This window comes from Cheilinus undulatus, linkage group 1 (assembly GCF_018320785.1).
Source record: "Cheilinus undulatus linkage group 1, ASM1832078v1, whole genome shotgun sequence".
Classification (NCBI taxonomy): domain Eukaryota; kingdom Metazoa; phylum Chordata; class Actinopteri; order Labriformes; family Labridae; genus Cheilinus; species Cheilinus undulatus.
Window position 1 is genome coordinate 6,195,026 of NC_054865.1, and position 25,187 is coordinate 6,220,212.

Sequence of the window (25,187 nt, forward strand, 5' to 3'; positions counted from 1 at the left end):
GCATCTGTAAGAGATTTATAGCTGCAGCGTTGCCTCCATACATCACTGCTAGACTAAGTTACATGAAGAACGATGATCAGTTGAAGGTTTTCCCTTTTTCCTCTATATTTCAACCAGGAGAGGCACATCATATAGAAAAAAAGGAATTGTTTAATAAAGAGTGACATGGAAATGAAATTAACTTGACAGAATTTCTTTGGCGCATGGACTCTATGGGGAGTTTCTGAGATCGAGGAGTCTGGATACTGGTGGTGGAAGCTTGAGGGACTGCAAATGTTTAGGACTTGATCTGCAGACTGGCAGTGATTGGGGTGGTGGAGGGTCACGTGAAACGTCAGCATGAGAGAACTAGGGGAGAGAGAGAGGCATATTTTTAAAGGAGAGCAGAGCGATGATTGGCCAACGATGAGACAGAGGTGTCATGCAATTGGCTAAATAAGGCCGTGTGACGAGACAGCTGATTTCCCGGTGACATCCCACAGTTGAAGCCCACAGACAATGACGTCCCCTTGCAAGGCAGTTTCAGCAAATAATAGCAGACAATAAGTAGTGGTGTAAGGGTGTGATTATTAGAGAGAATTTAGACTGAAAATGTGAATCCATAGTCTTCCTGACTGAACTTATGCTTCATTTTTTGCAGTGGATATACAGTGCATTCAGACCCCCTTTGCTTTTTTCAGTGTTTTGCCAAAGTCAAAAGAAACCAGTTTTTTTCTTATTAATATACACTCAGTACCCCATCATGACAAAATGGAAACAGAAATTTATTTATGTTATGGTGCAGTGCTGGGGGGGCCTCATATCAGAGTCTGCTTTGGACCTGACTTTGGCCAAGGGCGGTCCTGCTGCAGAGATGGTCCTTCTAGAACAGGGGTGTCAAACTCAATCACAGCAGGGGCCTAAATCTGAATTTAGGTATAACCTGGGGGCATAACAGGGTCAAGATTTAACTGAAAACTGTCAACTGTGTTTACACAGGTAATGAATTAAAGGGGAAATTAAACAGTGATAAAAAGGATTATAAGGTTTTAAAAAAAGAAAGGCAAAATTATTAATTATCACGTTGTCAATTTTACTGAGTAAATTAAGAAATAAATGAGTTAAAAGAATAAAAGTCTGAGATAAAAGTTCAACTTTATACGTCCTGAAGTTCAAAATGCAAAATTAAAAGTCAAAACAAAGTTTTTAAAAGGCAAATATATGAGATAAAGAGTTAAAATCATGAGTTTCAAGGTCAAGATATGAGATAAAATACAAAATCAAGAGTTTAAAAAGTCAAATTAGAAGATAGAATTAAAAGTTGTGACTCTAAAAGTTCAAAATATGGGATCAAATTCTCGATCAGAGTTTAAAAAGTGAAAACATGGGATTAAAAGTCAAAGTTAGGAGTTTAAAAGGTCAAGATTTGATTTAAAATGAAAATTGTGAATCTAAAATGTCACAATATGAGAAAAAAGGTCAAAATTATGAATTTAAAAAGTCAGAATATGAAATAAAAAGTCAAAATCCTAAGTTTCAGTCATAATCTTGGGATGCAAAATGAAAATATGAAATGAAAACACAAATTGATTTCTCTCCCTCATTCCTGACTTTTTATCTAATTATTTTTGTTTTTTACTTTTTCAGTTTTTTATAATTAATAAGGATCTTCTTTTAATCTTTAAGGTTAAATTTACATTTTTATATTAGAGGATATCTGCAGACCTCATAGCAGCAGGCCAATTCTAATTCAGATATAATCTTGTAGGCCGGGTAAAACTGCACCGCGGCCGCATTTGGCCCCCGGGCCTTGAGTTTGACACCCGTGTTCTAGAACTTTGTCCCATCATCACACAGGATGGAGTGCAGTCAGAGTGACCATCTGGTTCTTGGTCTCCTCTCTTACTAAGGCCCTTCTCCCCTGATTGCTCAGTTTGGCTGGGCGGCCAGCTCTTGGAAGATTCCTGGTTGTGCCAAAGTTCTTCCATTTGTGAATTGTGGAGGTCACTGAACCTTCAGGGCATCATTTATACTCATTTACTGCTTTGATTGAATAAATATTGTAAGGTCAGTTCTTGGGAGTTTCCACTGGGACTGGCACTTTGGGTAACATGCGTACCCTCTGCTGCAGCCTCCTGCAGACCTTTGTAGTGTATTCTCTGGGTGTCTATGTGTTTATTCAAAATGGACCTGACATGGAAGTGTCGGAAATTACAGAGAGTGTGAAATGATATGCAGGAAAGAAACCATAGGTCAACTTAAAACATCGCATGGAAGATTAGCTTCTGGATGTGAGTGCAGCCTAACTGCTAGGCCTCCTGTGCCCCTGCAGACTTAAGTGTTACCCTGTGTCTCGTAGCCGTTCTGCACCATACCATGCCCTTGTTAGTTCATTTTTAATAGTCTCCTATGAAAGCCATTAGAATAAGGTCATGTGCATGGTTAAAAATGCTCTTGATCTATATTGGTTAGAATCTCTTAAATCAAACATTTTAGTGAAGAAAATGATTTGTCACTGAATAATTCAGGTTCACCACATTGTGATGCATTTGCACATTAAAGACTTCCTCTAAAGCTGCTCAGCAAATGTAAATATTGATCCAGTTGGAGAATAAACCTTTATAAAGCTTGTGACTGCTGCCATGATTCGTTTACACCCTACATGGTTACTACAGGCTGTAACGTTAGGGTTGATTCAAATAGTCGTCTAATAATAAGACGTGTTACAGTGAACAGAAGGTGATCAGACAGCATGTTTACAGAGCCCAGAGTTCATTTCCTCTCTAATAATTTATGATATTAGAAATAATCACATGTTTATGACCCTGGGTGTATGCCTGTATGTCTGTAGCAACCATCACTCAGGTAGGACAGCTGAGCTGTGGACTGTTAGTGAATGAGAGGTTGGTGATTTTACTGCAGTCAGATTTTTAAATAAATTTGAATGGAGACAGACACCTGGCTGGTTCAACAAGCTAACAATGCACATGTAATGGCACAGAATGTTTACCTTTATGACTACAGGAAGAGAGAAGGACAAACAGAGCAGATGCTTCAAGGAGCTTCCTTTTATTCTTTGTTTGAAGCCACAGATGAGAGAGGGAATTTGGGATTTTTCTTTCAGTAACGGATTACTTTTATGAAAATGTAACTAATACGATTATTTGAAATGTAAAACTAAAGCGCTACGTTCCAACAAAAAGTAATCTGAGTACTCTCACGGATTACTTTGTAACGCGTTACCCCCAACAATGTTGATGAGTTAGATCAAATGTTGACATTTAATTGTATAGAATCAACGCATTGTGTTAGAAATATGCACAGTTAGCGTTTCAGACGGAGGTTTAAATAAGGGTTTTTCAGGACGCCAGTGTGAGAAACATGAGGAGTTTTTACTCCGTCAAGGAGGATATGTGATCGGGTGGGTTTGTTCATTTGTTGGCAACATAACTCAAAAAGTTATGGACAGATTTTAATGAAATTTTCAGGAAATGTCAGAAATGGCATAAGGAAGAACTGATTAGATTTTGGGACTGATCTAGATCACCATCTGGATCCAGGAATTTTTTAAAGAATTCTGTACTATTGGGAGATAGGGCTAATGGCAGAGGTCTGCGCTGTTACCACTTTACACCAGGAGATGGCGAACATGAGTAACTTATTCAAAGTTTTGGAGTTTATAGAGTTTGAAAGATGCACACCCGGTCGAGGAGAAGATTTGGAGCATAAACAGAGAGAAAGACAGCAAATTGTAGCAAGAATACTCACAATGCTGGGAGGAAAAGGGGAATATTCACCCTCTGCCATGACTCTCAGTTGTCTGGTGAGACCATGGGTTCTTCTCCCACACAGTCCACACGTAGCAAAGCCAAAGCTTCGCCTCACCGTGTTTCCATCCCACCGGGGTGGAAGTAATTGGTGAATCAGATTTTGGGAGTGATCCGGATCACCATCTGGATCCAGGAATGTTTTTAAAGGATTCTTCACTATTGTGAGATAGGGCCAATGGTGGAGGTCTGTGTTCTCTGAGTGCTTTTCTAGTTTTGAGCTCTTAATCATGTGAAGCTACTACATGGGTATCATAGAGATGGTGTAAAGCCTTGAAAAAAGGCATAATACCCCCACTTTAAACCTTAAATCTGCACCAAGTCTTGCTCCTGAACAAACCCCCAAAATGTAACCAGACATTCACATTTATTCCCCCTCCCTACACGCACACACACACCTACACACACACACACACACCCATTCTTACTGTCTGTCTGCAGATGACTGAGTGTGATATATTATCTTAAAGCAGAATTTTTGACTACATAATCCACAAACTGTTTAAAAATACCATACCATATTATAGTATACTGTACTATTCTATACTATACTATACTATACTGTATTATACTATACTACACAATATACTATACTATACTATACTATACTATACCATATTATACTATATTATACTATACTATACTATACTATACTATACTATACTATATTATATTACACTATACCATATTATACTATACTATACTATACCATACCATACTATACCATATTATACTATACTATTCTCTACTATACTATAATATACCATATTATACTATACTATTCTCTACTATACTATACTATACTATACTATACCATATTATACTATTCTATACTATACTATACTATACTATACTATACCATATTATACTATATTATATTATACTATACTATACTATACTATACTATACTATACTATACTATACTATACTATACTATACTATACTATACTATACTATACTATACCATACTATACTATACTATACTATACTATACTATACTATACTATACTATACTATACTATACTATACTATACTATTCTATACTATACTATACTATACTATACTATACTATACTATACTATACTATACCATATTATACTATACTATACTATACTATATTATACTATACCATATTATACTATACTATACTATACTATACTATATTATACTATACCATTTTATACTATACTATACTATACTATACTATATTATACTATACCATATTATATTATACTATACTATACTATACTATACTATATTATACTATACCATATTATACTATACTATACTATACAATACCATACTATACCATATTATACTATACTATTCTATACTATACTATACATACCATATTATACTATACCATACTATACTATACTATACCATGAAATATGACACCATAATGTTTGGTTTTACTGAACAGATTTATATCCTCAGATTTATAATTCTAGATGTCTCTTATTTATTAATTTTTTTCTTTTACTAAGATTAGAGCAGCTAATACTTAATTGCTTGTGCAAAATATACATTTGAATCATTTCCTTTGTTCCATCCAGTGTTATTTAGAGCTATCAGTGATAGTCGGTACAGCCTGTGGTGGATTAAACATGAAATAATAAAGAGGAAAACAAAAAATTATGCTGAATGAAATGCAGGGTCCTGGCCATTTCTGTGGTCTGAGCCTCATTAATGGAGACAGGCTTTCAACCCTCTGTCTGTGGTAAAACTCTGAGATGAATCACAGGACAAAAGCATTTCTTTTGGATTGATGTTGAGGCAGACACAACTTTTGATGAAAGTTCATGAATCTCCAAACTGAATAAATTTCCATAAAGTTCTTATTGTATAATGATAGGTTTTAGCACACAGATGTGTCTCTGCAGGTCTCTCTGAGCTCCACTGTCCTCTAATGTTCTCTCTCAGTGTGTCGATGTTCCTCTCAGTCTCTCAGTGTTCCCGTCATGTTGTTCCGACATGCTGGAGTCCATCACAGGACCAAAACAATAACTCTCACTTATCCACAAACACCAATACAGAGAGGAGAACATGTTCAGAGAAAAACACAGTCTGAGCCTGACAGACAGAAATATAAACTTCATCATGGTTAGGACCTACATGCTGATAGTTGAGAGTAGGTCCACTGCTTTGGACTCCTTTTCGGCCCTGTGAACTGTAGCTAGCTCGTGATGCCAACCCCCACTGTACATAAATCCTCCTGACTTCACACAGACGATTATCCAAGTGACAGATTTGGTCAAGAATCCATTTCCAGAACAGCAATCCTGTAAATCCACCTTTAATGTGGTTTTCTTAAATGAGTCAGATCACTCAAAGCTGAACAATTAGTCACATTATGTGTAATTAACTTCATAAAGATTTCTGTATATGGTTGAAAAAGAGATTGAATGACTATATAAATGTAAAGTTCCTGCAGTAAAGTGAGGTGTAGTCTCTGTTTTAATCTTACTGAATAGTCATTTGAGATTTTTTATTACATTTTCTCTGAATAAGACAAAGAAAATTGTCATTGATGTGAGCTCCCCACACTTATTTCTTCCACTAATCAACTTTGATGCCATTAAATCCTCCTCCTTCTCTTTTAAACTCATTTCCATACTTCCTGAAATAATAAAAATGCAATTACTGGAGAATAAGGGTGTTTAACAAGCTGCTGATGGAACAAACTTAGAGGAAACTCCTTTTCGGTGAAAGAAAACTACATTTTATTATTGGGAAACCTCTTATCAGCAGGAAAAACAAGCTTGGAGTCAAGGGTAAGTAGGGGCCAACAACAAATTTTAATCCAAAGCATTGGCTCAAATATACAGCTGATACTGCAAAACCCTTTTAAGCTGAGCTGGGTGTCAGATTCTCTACCTGAGTCCTAGCTCGGCCCTTTATGGCTCATGGCCCAGGCCAGACCGGGCTCAAGTGGAGTCAAAGACGTCCTGTCAGCAAGCCTGTCCTGAAATTTCCAAGTTTCCAAGAGTGCATGAGTGATAACGACAGTTTGACAGTAGCCAGATCATCTCTCTGTTGGCTCTGCTCACATAAACAAAGAGAAGTAATTATAATGAGGGGGGCTAAATCAGCAGCCAGGCTTCAGCTCCGTGTGTTTAAATCTTTTTCTCAGGTTCAACTAACATGATGAATAAGTTAAAGGACAAAATATTCACCTGGGAAAGCTTCACCTGTGATGGACTGTCATATTCAGTAAGTACCTCAGGGTCAGGGTTTGGGTCAGTCTACAGGTCTGACAGTGGGATCGTAGTCCCACTGCAGCTGTTGCATCAGAAATATTGCTAAATTAAATTAATGGGTTCATTCACAGCTGCCTTGAGGGGGCGCTCTTTCTCTTACTGTATCTGTCCTCTGCTCAGGGAGCAGCCATGATGTTTTTCATCATTGAAACAAACTGACCAATCACGGAGCTCCTCTACCTGACACATCTGACCAATCATTAACCTGAAACAGGGGGGCGTGGAGCTCCTCAGCTGCTGATAAATGGAACTTTCCCAGAAAACATCACAGAAACGTCCTTCATCAAACTCTGTTAGTTGGCGTGGATGTGAACGAAAAATCAAACACTCAAAAATGTTCGTTTTATCTTTATAGTTGGAGATCAGGTCAATTATCTCCCAGTTAGCTCTGAAAAAGAAGACAATGATATATTTTCAGTTATTTGTAGAACAAATAACTGAAAATGACAGGGGTGGTTTTTATCTTAAATAAGACTCATTTTATCAATATTTTTCTTACAAAAAAAATAGGATTTTAAATCAATTTAAATTTCTCTTTGATTTTGGAAAGCATCTCATGACCCCCTTCACTGTCCCCCCCGGGGGTCCCGACCCCCACTTTGGGAACCACTGGTCTATACGGATACGAAGTTAATAAAGTTAGCTAAATATGCTGGTCTAGGTTATCTGAGGTAAATTCTTCACTTTGTCTTCTCTAGTAGAGGACACAGAAATAATATTATTATCCCGTCTGAGGTGTAACAGACAAAGTTTTCATATTTTAGTCTCCAAATTGCTTTAATTATCACGTCCAGCATCTCGTTTCTTTACAAAGTCCCATTTAGACAGAAAGTACCGGAAATAGTGCCCACATTTCACACACAGTATCATCGGGGGCTAAGAATAAGGTGGACAGGCTTGTTGGATATCGACAAAAATCCAGTATCCCTATCCCTTGATTAAATGAAGGTTAAAACAGGTCTATAGAGTTCTTTGAGAAAAATATGTTAATGTAGCATATTAAGAAATAATTACTCATTTCATTCCTTCACTTTATATATAACAAAAGTTTTCAGTGTGTTCTGGGCAGTTTAAAAAAAAGGAAAAAGGACATGACAAAACAGAAATATCTTACAAAGCTGTTGTTGACTGATAAAACCTGGAGTACACAATGAAAAAAACTAAAGTTTATCAGGTTTTTTTCCAGTTACTGTATTTGCTTTTGCAGTTAAAGGAGTCATGAGTCTTTTATCTGAATTTTTTGACTTATACCATCCCATGAAGAGATATCATGGTAAAAATAAGATCAGCGTGAGATCAGATTCCTCAAAATATATGTCATTTAAAATATGTACCTGCTTGTTTACTAATGTATAACCACACATGCTGAACAAATGAAAATACTTTTTATAGACTGCCATCTTAAATTTACCTTCTTTACAGTTTTTGAACTTCTTTACTTTAGAATATTTGTTAAACATGTACATTTATTTTGTATGCAGATGATCACTGATGTATATGAGTATAAACAGGTAAACAGTTATTTCTATACAGTAGGCCCATTTCGAAACCAAGAGTGTACCCTATGATGAGTATATAAATTAAGAGAATACCCATTTCTGCAAGCCCCACGACACCGCTGCAGATAATAATGTGAAAGTTTAAATTTGCCGTGATCTTTGTTTTCATACAGGAAAACTGTAAATCATTTGTGGCTTGAATATGCCTCAACCAAACCTTGGATGCGTCTCACGGTTCAGTTAACACAGACGTGGTTAATGAAGCTTGCATATACACACCCACTGCCCTTAGTGTATCAGTAAATAACGGTTTTTAGTCTGACATCAGAAAGTTGGGATTAAATTCTTCTTTTTTGGCACAAACTGCATGAATCCAGTAAAAGTTTTTATGTTTTCATGTTAAACTTTCTGCTGACTCTACAGAGCGATGGTGTGTGTTATCAGTTTGTCAACGCGTCACACATTAACACATGAACACACACATGCAAACACACAGCTGCTGACTGGATGTACTGAGTCTATTTTTGGAAAGAGTACATGGATGTCATGATGGAAATAATTAGCTCATTTAGTTAGAAAATGATGAAACACAAAGATAAGTCATTTTCTTACTTTATTTATATAATATACAGTAAATTTGAAAGTCTACACACCCCTGTTATTCGCTACATTTTTGTGATGTAAGAAAATGTGACAAAGATGTATCATTACAAAATGTCTTTCCCCCTTACATAAAAAACAACATATATAGTCTGATTAAAAACAACCTAAATCTTTTAGATGGGATTGATAGAGAATATTTTAAAATTTTAAGATTCAAGAAAATGTTTTGGCTCAAATCTTTATTGAGAATTCAACAATGAGTGGAGTAACTTTAGATAGAGGGTCAAGAAATGCCCGTCTGGCTTACAGGCCATAGAGCCTCAAGGCAGCTGCATCCTCTCCACGTTGCACTCCTGTAAAGGTGTCTGATGGCATACTTTGAGGAGTTGTATCGGGCAGAGCTTCCCCATTGTGAGCTCAAATAGATGCCACAAACTATGGGGGTATTAGACTTCTCTGTACGCCATACTTCTGGACAGTGTCTGTGATCTGCTGCTGCATCACCGGCCTGAAAAGTTGAGCTTTACACCTTCGAGGTCTACGGTAAACGGCATTCTGGCACTATCGATTCTTCATGCTGGAGCTCTACTCATTCATCCAGTTGATGTTTTCCCTATAATCTGGTATAGAGTGCTGGGAAGTGTAGCAGCGCCGTCTCTGACTTCTACCCAGTTGAGGCAGGAGTGTGTCTTAGCCCTTTCAGATGATGCTGTGATCCTTGTTGAGACTGTAGATGTTCTTGTAGGGGCTCTTTACTCGCTGAATGAGGAGGCTGAAATACTGGGAATGCACGTCTCCTGGGCCAAAACAAAGATCCAGGCTTTTGGGGATGCCTTGGATGCTGCCATCTGTGTCTCTAAATGGTGAGAGTGTGGAAGTTGTAGAGCAGTTCTCCTACCTTGGCAATGTAATCCATCCATCCGCTGACTGCAAGGCTGAAAAAAACACAGAATAGGCCTCACATATAGAGCGCTAAGAAAGACAGTGTGGAGTTTGCTGTATCTGAGTGTGCAGACAGAAGTCAGAGTCTTTCGGTCCTTGGTAGTCCTGGTCTTACTTTACTCTTGTGAGGCCTGAGCTCTGACTGATGACCAGAGGTGCCAGCTGGATTCCTTTATGATGACTTCTCTTTGGCACATTTATGAGTAACATTTATTTGAATATCTTTGGCAAGGACATGTGTGTAAGGCTGATGTGCTTAGGAGAGCAGGGTTGGGAAGGGTCAGCTTCTGGATACAGGAGCAGCATCTGCGCCTTGTTGGACCAGACCTCATGGTGGTTATGTGCACTGTGGAGCAGTGTTAATTTTGGCAGCTATTTTTAATTTTAGTTTTAGTCTTTGAAAGAAATGCATTTTAGTTTTAGTCCAATTTGAGTCATTTTTATCCTTTTAAGTTTTAGTCTGGTTTTAGTCAAAGAAAACTCAAAACATTTTAGTCTAGTTTTAGTCCATAAAAGTCCTCACATTTTAGTCTTTACTTTTAGTCCAAGCATTTATTCTCTTGTCTAAATCTGGTATTAAATCATGGTAGTGTGTTCTCTGCACTCTGCCAAACCTGGGGTCCTTGCTTCTACAGCTGAGAGACAGAAAACCTACAGATGTGTTGCATTTCGACAGATTTACCCACAGTGGAGAAATATCACAGATTTTGAATGTTCAATGAAAACTAAATTACATCTTAGTCTAGTTTTAGTCATCTTGTCGAAAACTAGATTTAGTTTTTGTCAGTTTTAGTCATCACAGATCTATTTTTGTTAGTGTTAGTCTAGTTTTTGTCATGGAAAAAAAGGCTGTCGACGAATAGTTCTAGTCATAGTTTCAGTCATAGTTTTAGTCGACGAAATTAACACTGCTGTGGAGGAGTCAAATGGGAGGATACCAGGAGAGATGCAGCACAGGACCAAGAGGGTGCTGAATCAGCATATGCTCCCATTCCTGACATGACCTGTCTCACAAAGTAGTCTGAAACCTCGGACTCTTACTGTCTCCATCCCAGGAGTTTTCATGTAATAAGAGTCCACTGTCTCTTCTTAACATTTCTATGCACACTTTTAATATTGTCACCAAATAAAACATGTCATTTAGTGACAGTAGATTCCTCAATAAGTCAAATATTTCTTTTTTTTCTTCAATTAAGTCAAAAATATCTTAAGTGATTATGCACACACAAAAATAAAATCCTGTCCAATTTCTTGTATTGTTTCCTTTCCTCTTCTGTATATTTTTAAATTTTACAAAAACATCAACCTCTTCATTTCAATTTTATATCACAGAAATGTGTTTTAAGGCCTTAAGGAGAATCTAACTGAAGAGAAAGTGTAAATTTTGACTAGATATTTGACAGAAACACTTGCTTGTGTAAGCTATTTACATATTTTTTCATGCATGAAGTGTTTTGGAGAATAAATCCTCTATTCTAAGAGCTTAAAAACATCCAGGTATTGTGCCAAATCTCTTAAATACAGACCATCATGTGTTGGAACCAGATCCCCCATAAACAACTGATTCATTTATATTTAATTTACTGTTATAAACATGTTTGTATTTGTTTCTTCATTGGTGACTGAACATATCGTACATCTGTTTATTATCGTTTCATTCATAAGCATTTGGGAGATGTTTGGTGCATGTCTGGAGTGTTTAAACTGATATTTGGGTCACTTGACAATAAACGACTCACTCTTCTATTTCTTCTTTGATACAAGTTTTTAAAATATGCATCAAAGTTCTGACTCTTACTGACTGATCTAGGAGCTTCTTCTGTTGTTTAAAGCTAAAGTTTTGGTGAAAATTGTTGCTGACTGCTTTAAACTCTCAGCCAATCAGAGAGCTGGATGTCAGGGTGTGTGACTCGTGAGAACGCTCACCTCACTTCATGCCTGATAAGCAGCTGCACAAACCAGCGGCTTCTCTGATTGGCTGATAGCAGGCAGGTTCAAGTATATAAAGAGCAGCCTGCTTCTCCAACACATTATCGACAACATGGCCTTCCTCTGGATCGTGTCCTGCCTCGCCTTCGTCAGTGCCGCCTATGGTGAGATTCAGACACACACTCCTCTTAGACACATTATTACACACATGACTTGTCATAAGTCTTTATCAAAGAACAGTTAACAGTTTCTCAGTCAGAGTTCTACTAAAGCTTTCCAAATCAAGCTGCTTCATTTAGAGCCACAGAGCTTCTTAGTTCAAAGATTTGATATAACAAAACACCGGAATATTCCTTTAACACCTGTTACCTGTTGTCCTGTCAGGCTGCGGTGTCCCCGCCATCCCTCCCCAGGTGACTGGCTACGCCCGTATTGTCAACGGTGAGGAGGCTGTGCCCCACTCCTGGCCCTGGCAGGTGTCTCTCCAGGTGAGACAGATGCTGATCACAAACACAAACTGCTCCTTTGTCTTCTTCTACTTTGTGTTGTTGTTTCATAGAGACTGAGTTTGTCTTACTTTTCCTTCAGCAATCCAACGGCTTCCACTTCTGCGGAGGATCTCTGATTAACGAGAACTGGGTTGTGACCGCCGCTCACTGCAACGTCAGGTCAGTTCAGCATGTTTGTAACCCACCTATAGCTGTCAGCTTCAGTCTTATTGGTTCCTTCAGAGGGTTTAAGATATTTCTCACATTTTTAATACCATACTGTGACCTTTAAATCCCTGTTTTTTGTTTTTGTTTCCTGTCAGGACCTACCACCGTGTGGTTCTTGGAGAGCACAACAAGGGCTATGGCACCAACGAGGATGTTCAGATCCTGAAGCCCGGCAGGGTGAGAAGCACCCATTAGCCAGTCAGCTTCATGCACAAGCCACTGGTCCAGAGTGCCATCCAAGAATATTAAATTTGATTGGATAGTTGCTTTAAGAAGCTTTCTTTGGTGCCAACTTCCATCTTCATCACTCCTTGCAGATTTATTTTGCGTACAGATTTTTCAGAGTGATGAGATAACATCTTAAACCCCTGTCAGATTCTACAGGTGGATGCTGGGGTGGATGTGGGTTAAAGGCAAGGGTGTAGGGCAGAGCTAGCAACAGCACTGCAATAGAGAGAGCGTAAATCTTTCAGCCTAAATCAAATCGGGAGGATATTTGCAGGGTAGGGTTAGGGTTGGGTAGGGTTGTCCAGCTGTCTGCGTGAACTAGCTCACAGCTGTTGCACCGTTTTAACATGCAAATTAAAATTTGATTTATTTAGATTAACTACTGAAATTTAAATCCAGTAAAATGTTGTCAACACTAACAAGTATAAAACATCCATAGATACTTTGAAGGAAGAAGTTAAAGCAGATCCAATTAATGGGGGTTAAATAGGGATGAATAAATGTTGGATCGCCCCAGACAGAAAGCCTGACCTGCCCTGGACTGTCATCCCTCCACTTATGCCTCCTCCACTCTCTTTAGGTGTTCACCCACCCCCAGTGGAACTCCTACACCATCAACAACGACATTGCTCTGATCAAGCTGTCCACCCCCGCCAAGCTGGGAACCACCGTGTCTCCTGTCTGCCTGGCTGAGTCCACCGACAACTACCCCGCTGGCATGACCTGTGTCACCTCTGGATGGGGTCTGATGCGCTACAACGGTGAGCCTGCACTGAAATCTTAAATCTTAAGGTTTCCGACGGGACTTTTTTTTTTTTGAAAGATGAAGGAGGAAGTGTGTCTGAGGGTTGTTATTTCCCGTCCCACAGCTCCCAGCACTCCCAATGAGCTGCAGCAGGCCGCTCTGCCCCTGCTCTCCAACACTCAGTGCAAGCAGCACTGGGGCAGCAACATCTCCGATGTGATGATCTGCGCTGGTGGTGCTGGTGCCACCTCCTGCATGGTGAGGCCCCGCCCACCTACTCACCTGTGTCACACCTGTTTCACCTATGTGTCTTAAACCAGTCAGCCCAGTCTCTGTCTGTCTTTTATCTCTCATATCTGTCCAACAACTGTTTCATCTGTCTTTACCATCGCAGCCCTTTTCTCTAAGCCTGTCACATACCTGCCTGCTCAAGCTGGGCTATTTAAGATATTTTTAAGACAGACTGATATTTCTAAAAATACAGGATAAACAGTCATATAGATGTAGTTTATGTTGATTAAAGAAATAAGTGTCAGCCCTAATGCTCAGGAAATGTTTGCAGTATGAACCACTGACAGTGATAACTGATTGAAAACATTTAGTCTTTCATTATCCTTTGCAGGCACTTTTTTGTCGTGTTTCTAACATAATGTTATTTTTCAGGGTGACTCTGGTGGCCCCCTGGTCTGCCAGAAGGATGGTGCTTGGACTCTGGTCGGTATTGTGTCCTGGGGAAGCAGCCGTTGCTCCACCTCCACTCCCGCTGTCTACGCCCGCGTCACCGAGCTCCGTGGCTGGGTTGACCAGACTCTCGCTGCCAACTAAATCCTAACAGGCAACGTTGTTCACACCGAGGGCCATAAACCCCACCTGGCCTCAGAGCCCCGACTCGGCCCGGCAGTCCCACTCTGGAGTGTGTGGATCATTAATGATAATAAAAACATCTAAACCTACTGATGTGTTTGATTGTTTATATTTTTAACTGAAATATGCTTGGGGTATTTATTGTATCTTAGAGGGATGAAAGGTGAGCCAACCCTTAAATATGGAGGTTGGCTAGAAGAAATTCACACCACAGGGCCATTCTAATGTAATCCAATCAGGGATGTAAAAAAGGAGGAGTCCTTTAAATGTGCAGTCTGTCTAAATCAGAGGTCTGATAGGAGTGATATCTATGAGGAAACCTGCCAACTTCAAATAAGAATTAAAACCACATAAGAGAAAAATGGTTTATTGACAAAAGTCCAAAAAACTGCACCCCAGAATCAAACTGGACATGAAACACAAACACAAAATAAAACAGGAAACTGGGGAACTGCTACGAGGAAAACTCTAGGAATACAGGGAGGGAAGGACGTTAAATGACACACCGAATATCAGAAATACAAACTAGGGAAATACTTCTAACACACAAAGAAAATGAGAACACAGGAGCTTTAAATGCCAGTGCACCAACACCAACACCAGAACTACTCCATTTACTACAGAACACACCAGAACTACTCCATTTACTACAGAACACACCAGAACTACTCCATTTACTACAGAACACACCAGAACTACTCCATTTACTACAGAACACACCAGAACTACTCCATTTACTTCATTCTTCTTTGTAAAACTGCTCAGGCTCTGTCAGCATAGACAGATCCTTGTCTTGCTGGAAAATAAATCTTCTCCCAAACTGTAGTTCTTTTGCAGATAGAAAACGATTGTCCTCCAAGACTTTCCTCTATTTCGCCACTTTCATTTTACCCAGGGCTGGCTGCTGAGAAGCATCCCCACGGCATGATGCTGCCACCACCATGCTTCACATTTGGGATGTTGTGTTTGTGGTGATGTGCAGTGTTTGTTGTCCGCCAAACATAGCATCTTGTCTGATGGCCAAAAAGCCAAATTTTGGTCTCATCAGAGCAAAGGACTTTCTTCCTCTTGACCATGGAGTCTCTCACATGCCTTTTGGTGAACTCTAGTCCAGATTTTATCTGAGTTTTCTTCAACAGTGGCTTTCTCTTTGCCACTCTCCCATAAAGCTTTGACTGGTGAAGAACCTGGGCAACAGTTGTTGTATGCAGACCATGGGTGTGGCACAGGGGTTAAAGGGGTGCTGATTACCCAGGGCCCAAGGTAGGGAGGGGCCCTTGGGAATCCTGCAATGAAAAGTGTGTTTTATTTCATTCAACTAAATGGATTGGTCAACAGTCAGAAATTTGTATTGAATAAAGTGAAATCAAAAAGCAGGGGGCCCTGCTCTGCCTTTAAAAATGTCAAAATGGTATTGTCCAGCACTGTGAAATAATGCAAGTAAATTTAATTAGACCACTGTAAAAAATATTGCTCTTAAATCTGGAAAATATGGTTCAAAAATAAATTTAAATGCACTGATATTTGTAAAAATGATGCAACATTTGTTGCTTGTCCAGCTGGTTAAGAGGGACCCTGTGTAAAATTCTTTCGTCATAGGTGTCTTGGTGGTCTCTCTCACTAGTCTCCATCTTGCACGCTTACTCAGTTTGTGAGGACAGCCTGATCTAGGCAGATTCACACATTTACCATACTCCTCCCATTTCTTGATGATAGATTTAACTGAACTCTGGGATGTTCAGGGCCTATCCATCCCCTGAATTTTACTTCTCAATAACCTTTTCTCTGAGTTGCTTGGAGTGTTCTTTTGTTTTCATGGTGTAATAGTAGCCAGGGATACTGATTAACCAGTGTCTAGACTTCCCGGACACATGTGTCTTTATACTACGATCACTACAGACACATTCACTGCACTCAGTTGATCGCCATTTCACTAATTGTGAGACAACAAGCTCTGGCTGGCTGGACCTCTGTTGGATATTTATGCACTCACTTATTTTACCTTGTATATTTTAATTTAATTGATAATACTTTGTTTTCACTTTGACATTAGAGGAAAAAGCTAAATTATACATGCCATGATTGATTTGTACACTCAATAAAAGTGTAAACATCTGAGGGGGGTGAATACTTTTATAGGCACCGTAACAAAGAAACTTCTCATGACATCAGTGACGTTTAACTATTACAGAGGGAGCATATGATATGAATGCTGTTGAATTATGTAATAAAAAGGCTGATCAGAGGTCAGAGCTCCAGATGTGTGAATGCATCTCTGTATGTAATCATCATATACTTGGTTATGAAGTATGCATCTTTAAAAAAGGCCAGGCCTGCTGCTGTGACACCCTCAGGCAATAAACCAGAACAGATCTAAGACAAAAATAAGTTACTGTTAGAGCATTATTCTCAAACAGTCATCTGTTGTTTGTATGACTTGTCAGTGATGACAGAGCTATTACTGTCTTTTTTTTATCTACTCTTTATCATACATGCAGTCAGCCTGCCAACTCATACCGCATAAGCACTTTACATTATTACTAGGGCTTTCTGTGTTTTTAGACCTTAATCTCATCATGGTTAATGTAATTATGTATCATATTATTCTTATATAAAGCATGTTCTCTGTTCTCATTTTAGACGTTCCATAGTTAAGGTAGTGTGTATCAAAGAGCACAAACAACTTTGTTGTTTGAATTAAGATCAACCCTAAATGTAGATTTTTGATACGACGCATTTATTGTGAAGAGACTTGGTGGTTATATGATAATACATTAGTACAGGTAGAGGACAGCGATGATTATAAGATTTAATGGAAGGAAAAACAGAAGATGTGGTCATAAAAAAGATTACTGTTAACAGTAACTGCTGATATCTTCTCTATAAATGATGTTGCACTGATTCAGTACTCAGAGCTCTGATGTTCCAGTGTTTCTGTGAAGGTCCAGGGCATCATACAACATCTGTGTGATGTTCATGTGTAGCTGCTGCCGATAAAACCTGTGCTGGGAAACAAACACATGTTTGAACCATCTGACCTACACATATGAACGCAATGATCCACAGACAAATCTACAGAGACATACTGTGCTGTGGAAAAGTATCACCCCCCTGTGCCCCCACCTTCCTGATTTCATATTATTTTGCAGATTAGTCACACTTAATTGTTTCCGATCATCAAATGGATTCAGTTTTTAAGTGATGATTTCATTTATCAAGGGAAAAAGCCATCCAAACCTTCTTGGCCCTGTCTAATTGCCCCTTAAACTTAATAATGTTCCACCCTTTGCGGCAACAACGGTAAGCATTTGCAATAACTGGCAATGAGTCTTTCACATCACTGAGAAAGATGTTGTCACACTAATCTTTGCAGAATTGTTTTCATCCAACCAAATTTGAGTGTTTTTGAGCATAACTGGCTTGTTTAAGGCTTGTTTAAGATCATGCTAGAGCCTCTCAGTTAGAGTTAAAGGGATATTTCTGTAATTTTCAAGTATGGCCATATGAAGTATGTAGCTGTATACTGTAGTTGCATTTGCCTCCTGTGATGTCAGTGAGCATTGCTCCTTTAAGAAGGACTCACTTGCTGGTTGTACTGGCTGGTAAGCTATGCTATAGAGCAGTGGTCCTCAACTAGTGGGTTGGGACCCAAAAGTGGGTCATGAAGCCCTTTTTAGTGGGCTGCAAGATATATGCCTGGGAAAAAAATTGTGTCAAATTGTCTATGAGACTCTGTAAACTTTTGTACCATCTTAGGCCCAAGCTCTAGTATTTTTTATTAAATACATCTGATTGACCAAATATATTACCCAAATTTTGGTTTGCAATTCTCCTTGAGGAGCTGATCATGAGTTCTGTGACTCAACCAGTTGAGAACCACTGCTATAGGGTTAACAGATGGGTACAGTTTCTCTGCTGGATTTAGTAAGTTTGTGGTCACAATGGGCCACTAAACAATGTTGGCTCAGATGTACACGCTATTGAAAACTTTTGAAGTATTTTATCTTTTACCCCAAAAACTTCAGCATTTTTGTTACTATTTTGCAGTGCAGGTTTGGCTAACAGCTACGTGCTGTTGCATTGCAAAATAGTGACATAAAAGAGGCTTACTTGGTATAAAATAAAAGATTTAACAATTTTGGATAGTGTGTACGTTTGAACCGACATTGTTTTGGGCCTATTTTTACTAAAAACTTGCTAATTTCCGAGGAAAAACCCATCTGTTACAGCCTAGCTTCCTGAGTCCTTCTTGAAGGAGCAATACTCACTGAAATCACTGGAGGCTAATGTAACTGCTGCTGTTGTGTACCTCATCTGGAATATCCCTTAAAGTCTGGACTTTGACTAGGCAACTCCAAAACCTTCATTTTTTAGCACAAACAGACATTACAATCAAATTTCTACACCCATGTCATAAAACTCATTTGTTGCTTGGGAGCTTTTTGATTTAATTTGTCTTCCTCACTGATGTCAGGCATGAAGAAGGAGGAGTCAGATTGGCTGCTTGACCATCCTCCAGTGGGACGTTTCCATGGACCAAAGAGGAGCAGAGGTGCAGCAAACTGAAGGAGCAGCAGCAGAGCAGCACAAAGCCAAACATCCTGCTGTGAGAGACAACTGCAACTCCCACAATCCTCAGCTTCTCCAAAAAGAGGCTGTGACTGAGTCACATCGGAGGCCAGGAAGATTTTTTAAAATCAAATTTACAGATATAAATCAACAGTTCCTGCATTTTTAGACCCTGTTTTGTACATATTTGACATCTGAAAAATAAACTTCATGAAATATTTTTAGATTGCTCTGTCAGAACCAAGTGGCAACTTCCTGTGATGAATAATGAAGCCATTGTTAAACTACAGCTCCTCAGTGGGAAGTGGACCATGGACAGCATTTGTCATCTGAGCTGCAGTTTGGACACTCTCGTATTTAATACTCACCATTGATATTGAAGCCGGTGCACAACAAACATTAAATGCTTTTTGCCTGTACCCTAAGGCCTTTTAGAGTGATGGATCCCAGCTTTTTTTCGTTGGAGCCCTCCCTAAAGAAAAGCTGAGCTTCCCCAGCACCCACACAAAACAGTGAAACTTTGCAGTCAAATTTCAACAATGGTTTTAATTTAGTCGATGAAACCCTCAGAGAATAGCTCTACATGATTATTTTCATATTTGAAAACCTACGTATAAAGTATGAAATCTGTGTTTCATCATGATTTTTGTTAATATGTGCACTGTGTCCTTACCCAATGCTAAGAGCACGATACCCCAGGTAGTTGTCTACCTTTGTCTAAAGGTAAAACTGCTTATGAACTTTGTCTGCTGGGTGAATTGATGTACAGTTTAGCCAAGACTGCAGCCAGGAGGCCTCACTTGTGCAAAGGCCCTCAACTGGCAGAAAAAAAATGCCACTGAACTTGTACCATAATGAATAATATGAACCCCCATCCCCCGAAAAATCAGTCTTGTTTTTCCTTTGCTGTAAAGAAAAGGCTTGTTGCTCCCACGTTTATGTCTCTGATCGATTACGGGGATGCTTTATAAATGCATGCATTTTCCCAATGCCTTGAATCTTCATATACTCTGTACCATGGGGTGCTATGGTTTATAACAGATCAGTAGGTCCTTAACTCATGATTGAATTCTGTATGATTGAGCTGGTTGGCTTCTTTGACCTCATGTAGACAAAATCATTGGCATGCCCTTACTGAAAGCCATACATAACCTGCTTCCATTGCACTTGTGTGATAACAAGACTTGTATTTTCTGTGTCTGAAATCCGTCTTGAAATGGGTTAAAGGAGTTTTGGATTTGTTGCTCCTGCAGCCTGAAATCTTCTGCAGGGAAATGTGCGTCTTTAAAATGTCTTTGAAATGTTAAGATTAAAGGTTTTGGAGGAAGATGCATCAGGATGTAGATGCTTGGACTGTTGATTTTCTGCTCTGTGACTCAGGAGTTGGTTGATCTGTGTTTGTAGTGTTTTTATGTTTAATGTTTCATGTCTTCATCTCTGTTAAATGTGTTGCTTCCCATCTTGGCCAGAACACTCTTGTAAATGAGATTCTTAATCTAAATGAGGTTTTCCTGGTTGAATAAATTCAAATAAATAAATGAAGAGCTGAAAGTTATTTCAGAGGAGAAATGGTGTTGACCCATAACAAACATCTAGTTATTAAATTAACACCTGATTGGTCAGATGTAATGGGCCACATCTAGCCCAACAGAGCAGCAGCTGGCCCGCTGTGCTCGTCTTCATAAAGTCAGTCTTCTTCTTATATAATGTCACCACTAAATCAGCAGCAAAATGTCAGAGAGAAAATATGAAAAGCTAAAACAGTTACCACCCTGTAGATGCTCTTTAATCTGTTTTGTCCCTGTTGTTTCTGTTTATACTAAAGGCAAATATAATAAATATGTAGTGTATGCTAGTGTGCATGACAAGTAAAACAGGGCCACAAACAGAATATTGTAGAGGCCCGTGACTGGCTGTCTGCATCCTTGTAAACCCAGGCTCTCCCTCAGTGCACTTTGTGGTGATTTAAATGAATAAATGTGTGAGGATGAGGAATAAAAATGGAAATAATCCAACGTTACAGAACTCTTTTAGTGTCATTCATTCTTCTCGAACGTTCCTGTTTCCTCCTCCCTCAGGTGGAAAACTCTCCGTCAGCTCCACCTGTCCAAACTCCCACCACCCCTGATAACATGTCCCATTCCATACTGTCCTGTCCCGTGTCACCCCGTCCTGTCCAATCACATCACTGCCCTGCCTGTATAAAAGCAGCTCCTTCAGACAGACCCGACATGATCGAGCCATGGCTTTCCTGTGGATCCTCTCCTGCCTTGCCTTCGTCGGCGCCGCCTACGGTGAGAAAGACTCCTTGACATCACAGCTGAGAGTGAGGCATTATGGGTAAAGAAGAGAAGTTAAGTCCTGACTATAAAATAGTGGGTTTATATTAGTATCAAGAACTTGACTCTAAGAAGCTTTAAGCTGCAATTTTTTGGATCTACTGCAGGAGGTGACTTTATTTTTAAAGCAAGTGTTCACTAAATCAGGAGGTCTTAAAAGCCTCTTTCTTTTGATTTATCACCTCTGTAAACCCTTGATTGACTGTATGACATTAACTGATGTTTTCAACTACTTTTTTTAATTAAAATACACCAATTTATTGTAAAATAGTAGATAACGCAAGGTGTTTGTTGTGACACTGATACCAACATGAAGTTTCTAAAATTAGGGTGCAAAAATGAAAATTGTTGGATCTTATTTTTGTTTGTTTTTTTTTCATCAAAATGCAAAAAAGTTCTATAAATAGTGGTTTTTAAAATCACGTTAATTGCATGCTTGCCCCTTGCAGCACGTTTGTTACAGCAGAATCTCCCTGCGGCCTCCTTGATATAAAATGAGTCCACCTCTGCTCCTTAATGTCTTATTTTATTTTAGAAAACTCACAGACAGCTCAGTAGAACAGTCAAGTGTCATCTGTATCATGAGTTATCAAACATTTACCTTTTTACTGATCCCTTATTTCCTTTTTAATCCAATCAAGTTCCTTTTTTCTGTGGATAAGTTCATATCACAATATTCCATCTACCCAAATTCCTGCACTTTTTTTCCAAAACAAAAACAGGTCTGTATCTAATTCTAGTTACCAGAAGTCTAACAAAGTACAAAACCCATCCAGTTCATCCATTTTCTATCCAGCTTATTCCATTGGGGTCGAGGGGGCTGCAGCCTATCATTGGGCGAGAGGCAGGGTACACCCCGGACACCAGCCAATCACAGGGCTGACATAGAGACAGACAACAAGGCACGCTCACACTCACACCTACGGCCAATTTAGAGTCACCAATCAACCTAAAGAGCATGCCTTTGGTGGTGGGAGGAAGCAGGAGTAGCTGGAGAGGACCCACGCTTACACGGGGAGAACATGCAAACCTCACACAGAAAGGCCCTGAGCAGGAAGTGAACCAGGAACCTTCTTGCTGTGAGGCAACAGCGCTAACCCCTGTGCCGCCATGCAGCCCTTTCCTCAAAATATACTTAAGTAAAAGTAAAATTACTGATTTTAAAATTAATGAAAAAAGTAAAAGTAAACTAAAAGTTTCTCAACTACAGTAATGTGAGTAAATGTAATTAGTTACTTTCCACCCCTGCTTAAAATGAGATGGTTACCCTGACTTGTTGGCTTGATGTGGGCTGTACTGAGAGTAATAAGACATTTTGATCAGAAATTCAACAAATCCACTCCTGTAGGTTTTGCAGTGTCTAAATGTCTGACTCCTCAGTGTTCTATCTTGCATTTTGACCAAGTCTGCCTCTTGACAAACACACTCTTCTTATAATGTCAAAAAATAACCGTCTTCATCAGCGTTTATGTTACTGATTATTTCACGATGTCGTCCCAGGTTGCGGCTCCCCCGCCATCCCCCCCGTCATCACCGGGTACTCCCGTATTGTGAACGGTGAGGAGGCTGTGCCTCACTCCTGGCCCTGGCAGGTGTCCCTGCAGGTAAAAGCTCACACACAAACACCACAAATACAAAAGTAAAACCCACATTCACACAAACACAGACTAATGTTGATGATCTCTTTCAGGACTACACCGGCTTCCACTTCTGCGGTGGCTCTCTCATCAGTGAGAACTGGGTGGTGACCGCTGCTCACTGCAGCGTCAGGTAAACATCTCCACCCTCTCACCTGTTTCACCACCTTACCATCATATTTCTGTTTTTTCCTCCCTCATTCAGCCACCTTCATCCTGTCATGTTCCTGTCATATTCAACAGCTGTTCAGATGTTTTTGACCCCAGTGGCCGCCTCATATTTGTTCCTTGAATCTTCCCTGCAGGACTTCCCACCGTGTGATCCTTGGCGAGCATGACCGCTCCTCCAACGCTGAAGCTGTCCAGGTCATGAAGATCGGCCAGGTGAGAGACAGTAACATCTCCTCTTATCCCGTCAACGCCCCATCCCTCTGTTAGTCTTAACAACCTCGTCATGTCCCGCCAGGTCTTCAAGCACCCTCGCTACAACGGCTACACCATCAACAACGACATCACTCTGATCAAGCTGGCCAGCCCTGCCCAGCTCAACGTGCGTGTGTCCCCTGTGTGCGTTGCCGAGACCAGCGACAACTTCCCCGGAGGCATGAGATGTGTGACCAGCGGATGGGGTCTGACCCGCTACAACGGTGAGAGCAAAAGCTTCAGCTGACCAATCAGGAGAGAGGGGCAGAGATCTCAGAGGGGTTATGAGGGTCTTCTTTAGTGTAGAGTTCCATCTCATTCCGTGTGTCGGTGTAAATGATGAAACTGTTTTGTGTTGTAGCTCCTGACACCCCCGCCCTCCTGCAGCAGGCCGCCCTCCCCCTCCTGACCAACGAGCAGTGCAAACAGTACTGGGGCAGCAGAATCAGCGACCTGATGATCTGCGCTGGAGCTTCCGGAGCCTCCTCCTGCATGGTGGGTGGTGCAGACAGAAGCCTCTGAGCTTTATTTCTTCAAACTGTGTTTTTAATTATTCATTTTGTTTGTTTTCAGGGTGACTCTGGTGGCCCCCTGGTCTGCGAAAAGGCTGGAGCCTGGACCCTGGTTGGTATTGTGTCCTGGGGCAGTGGAACCTGCACTCCCACCATGCCCGGCGTCTACGCCCGTGTCACTGAGCTCCGCTCCTGGATGGACGAGACCATCGCTTCCAACTAAGCTCATCTCACAACACAGCTTTCAGACTGAAAGCATTAATATATGAGGCATCAATAAATCACAGAAACTCTGAGCCTGATCTGTCTCTGCTTTTTCTGTACACGTCGATTGTATAAACAAGTGATGGTTACATAACTCAAATGATGTTTAAAGTTTCCAAATTAAAAAATGATTCAGTTGAAGTTTAAGAGGGTCAAATTAATGTTGCCCTCAATCCAAACAATAACAAAAGACAATGATAGAGAAGCTCTGCTAAACTCCACCCACCATCACTTCTATTCAAATACAACTCCAAAAAAGTTGGGGCACTGTGTAAAATGTAAATTTAATCACAATACAATGATTGTCAAACCTCATAAATCAATATTTTATTCACAACAAAACATAAACAACAAATCAAATGTTGAAACTGAGACATTTTACCATTTCATGAAAAATATTAGCTCTTTCTGAATCTGGTGGCAGCAACACATCTCAGCAGCAAAGGTCTGAGAAGTGAGGAGGCCAGTGGATGGAGTTTTGGCAGAGAAATGTTGTCCCATTCTTGTCTGGTGTATTGCTGCCAAATTTTTCATCGATGGTGCTCCAAATGTTTTCTATCGGTGAAAGGTCTGGACCGCAGGCAGACCAGTTCAGCACCTGGACACTTCTACTGTGAAGCCATGCTGTCGTGATGGATGTGGTATGTGGTTTAGAACTGTCTTGCTGAAATATGAAGGCTTTCCCTGAGAGAGACGTTGCCTGGATGGGAGCATGTTTTGCTCTAAAACTGTTGCTTCCTAATCTGACACGCTGGATGGATTTGTTTCACACATCCACCTGGAAAACCTCCCATAGACGGTGTTTGGGAAAGGGCAGTGCAAATATGGTGGAAGACATTAGCATGGATGCT

The 25,187-nt window shown here is 39.9% G+C and overlaps 2 protein-coding genes across 2 annotated transcripts; both read left to right on the forward strand.

The window, feature by feature from the left end:
- The first annotated feature begins 12,111 nt into the window (after positions 1 to 12,111).
- LOC121509782 (chymotrypsin B-like) lies at positions 12,112 to 14,681 on the forward strand. Its single transcript, XM_041787447.1, has 7 exons — positions 12,112 to 12,203; positions 12,424 to 12,527; positions 12,628 to 12,707; positions 12,851 to 12,932; positions 13,564 to 13,744; positions 13,853 to 13,986; positions 14,392 to 14,681. The coding sequence occupies exons 1-7, from the start codon at positions 12,152 to 12,154 to the stop codon at positions 14,551 to 14,553; spliced, it is 795 nt and encodes a 264-aa protein (XP_041643381.1). The 5' UTR covers positions 12,112 to 12,151; the 3' UTR covers positions 14,554 to 14,681.
- A 6,716-nt stretch (positions 14,682 to 21,397) lies between these two features.
- LOC121509846 (chymotrypsin A-like) lies at positions 21,398 to 24,368 on the forward strand. The gene is made up of 7 exons (XM_041787549.1): positions 21,398 to 21,455; positions 23,001 to 23,104; positions 23,191 to 23,270; positions 23,443 to 23,521; positions 23,604 to 23,784; positions 23,922 to 24,055; positions 24,134 to 24,368. The coding sequence occupies exons 1-7, from the start codon at positions 21,404 to 21,406 to the stop codon at positions 24,293 to 24,295; spliced, it is 792 nt and encodes a 263-aa protein (XP_041643483.1). The 5' UTR covers positions 21,398 to 21,403; the 3' UTR covers positions 24,296 to 24,368.
- Positions 24,369 to 25,187: the final 819 nt, after the last annotated feature.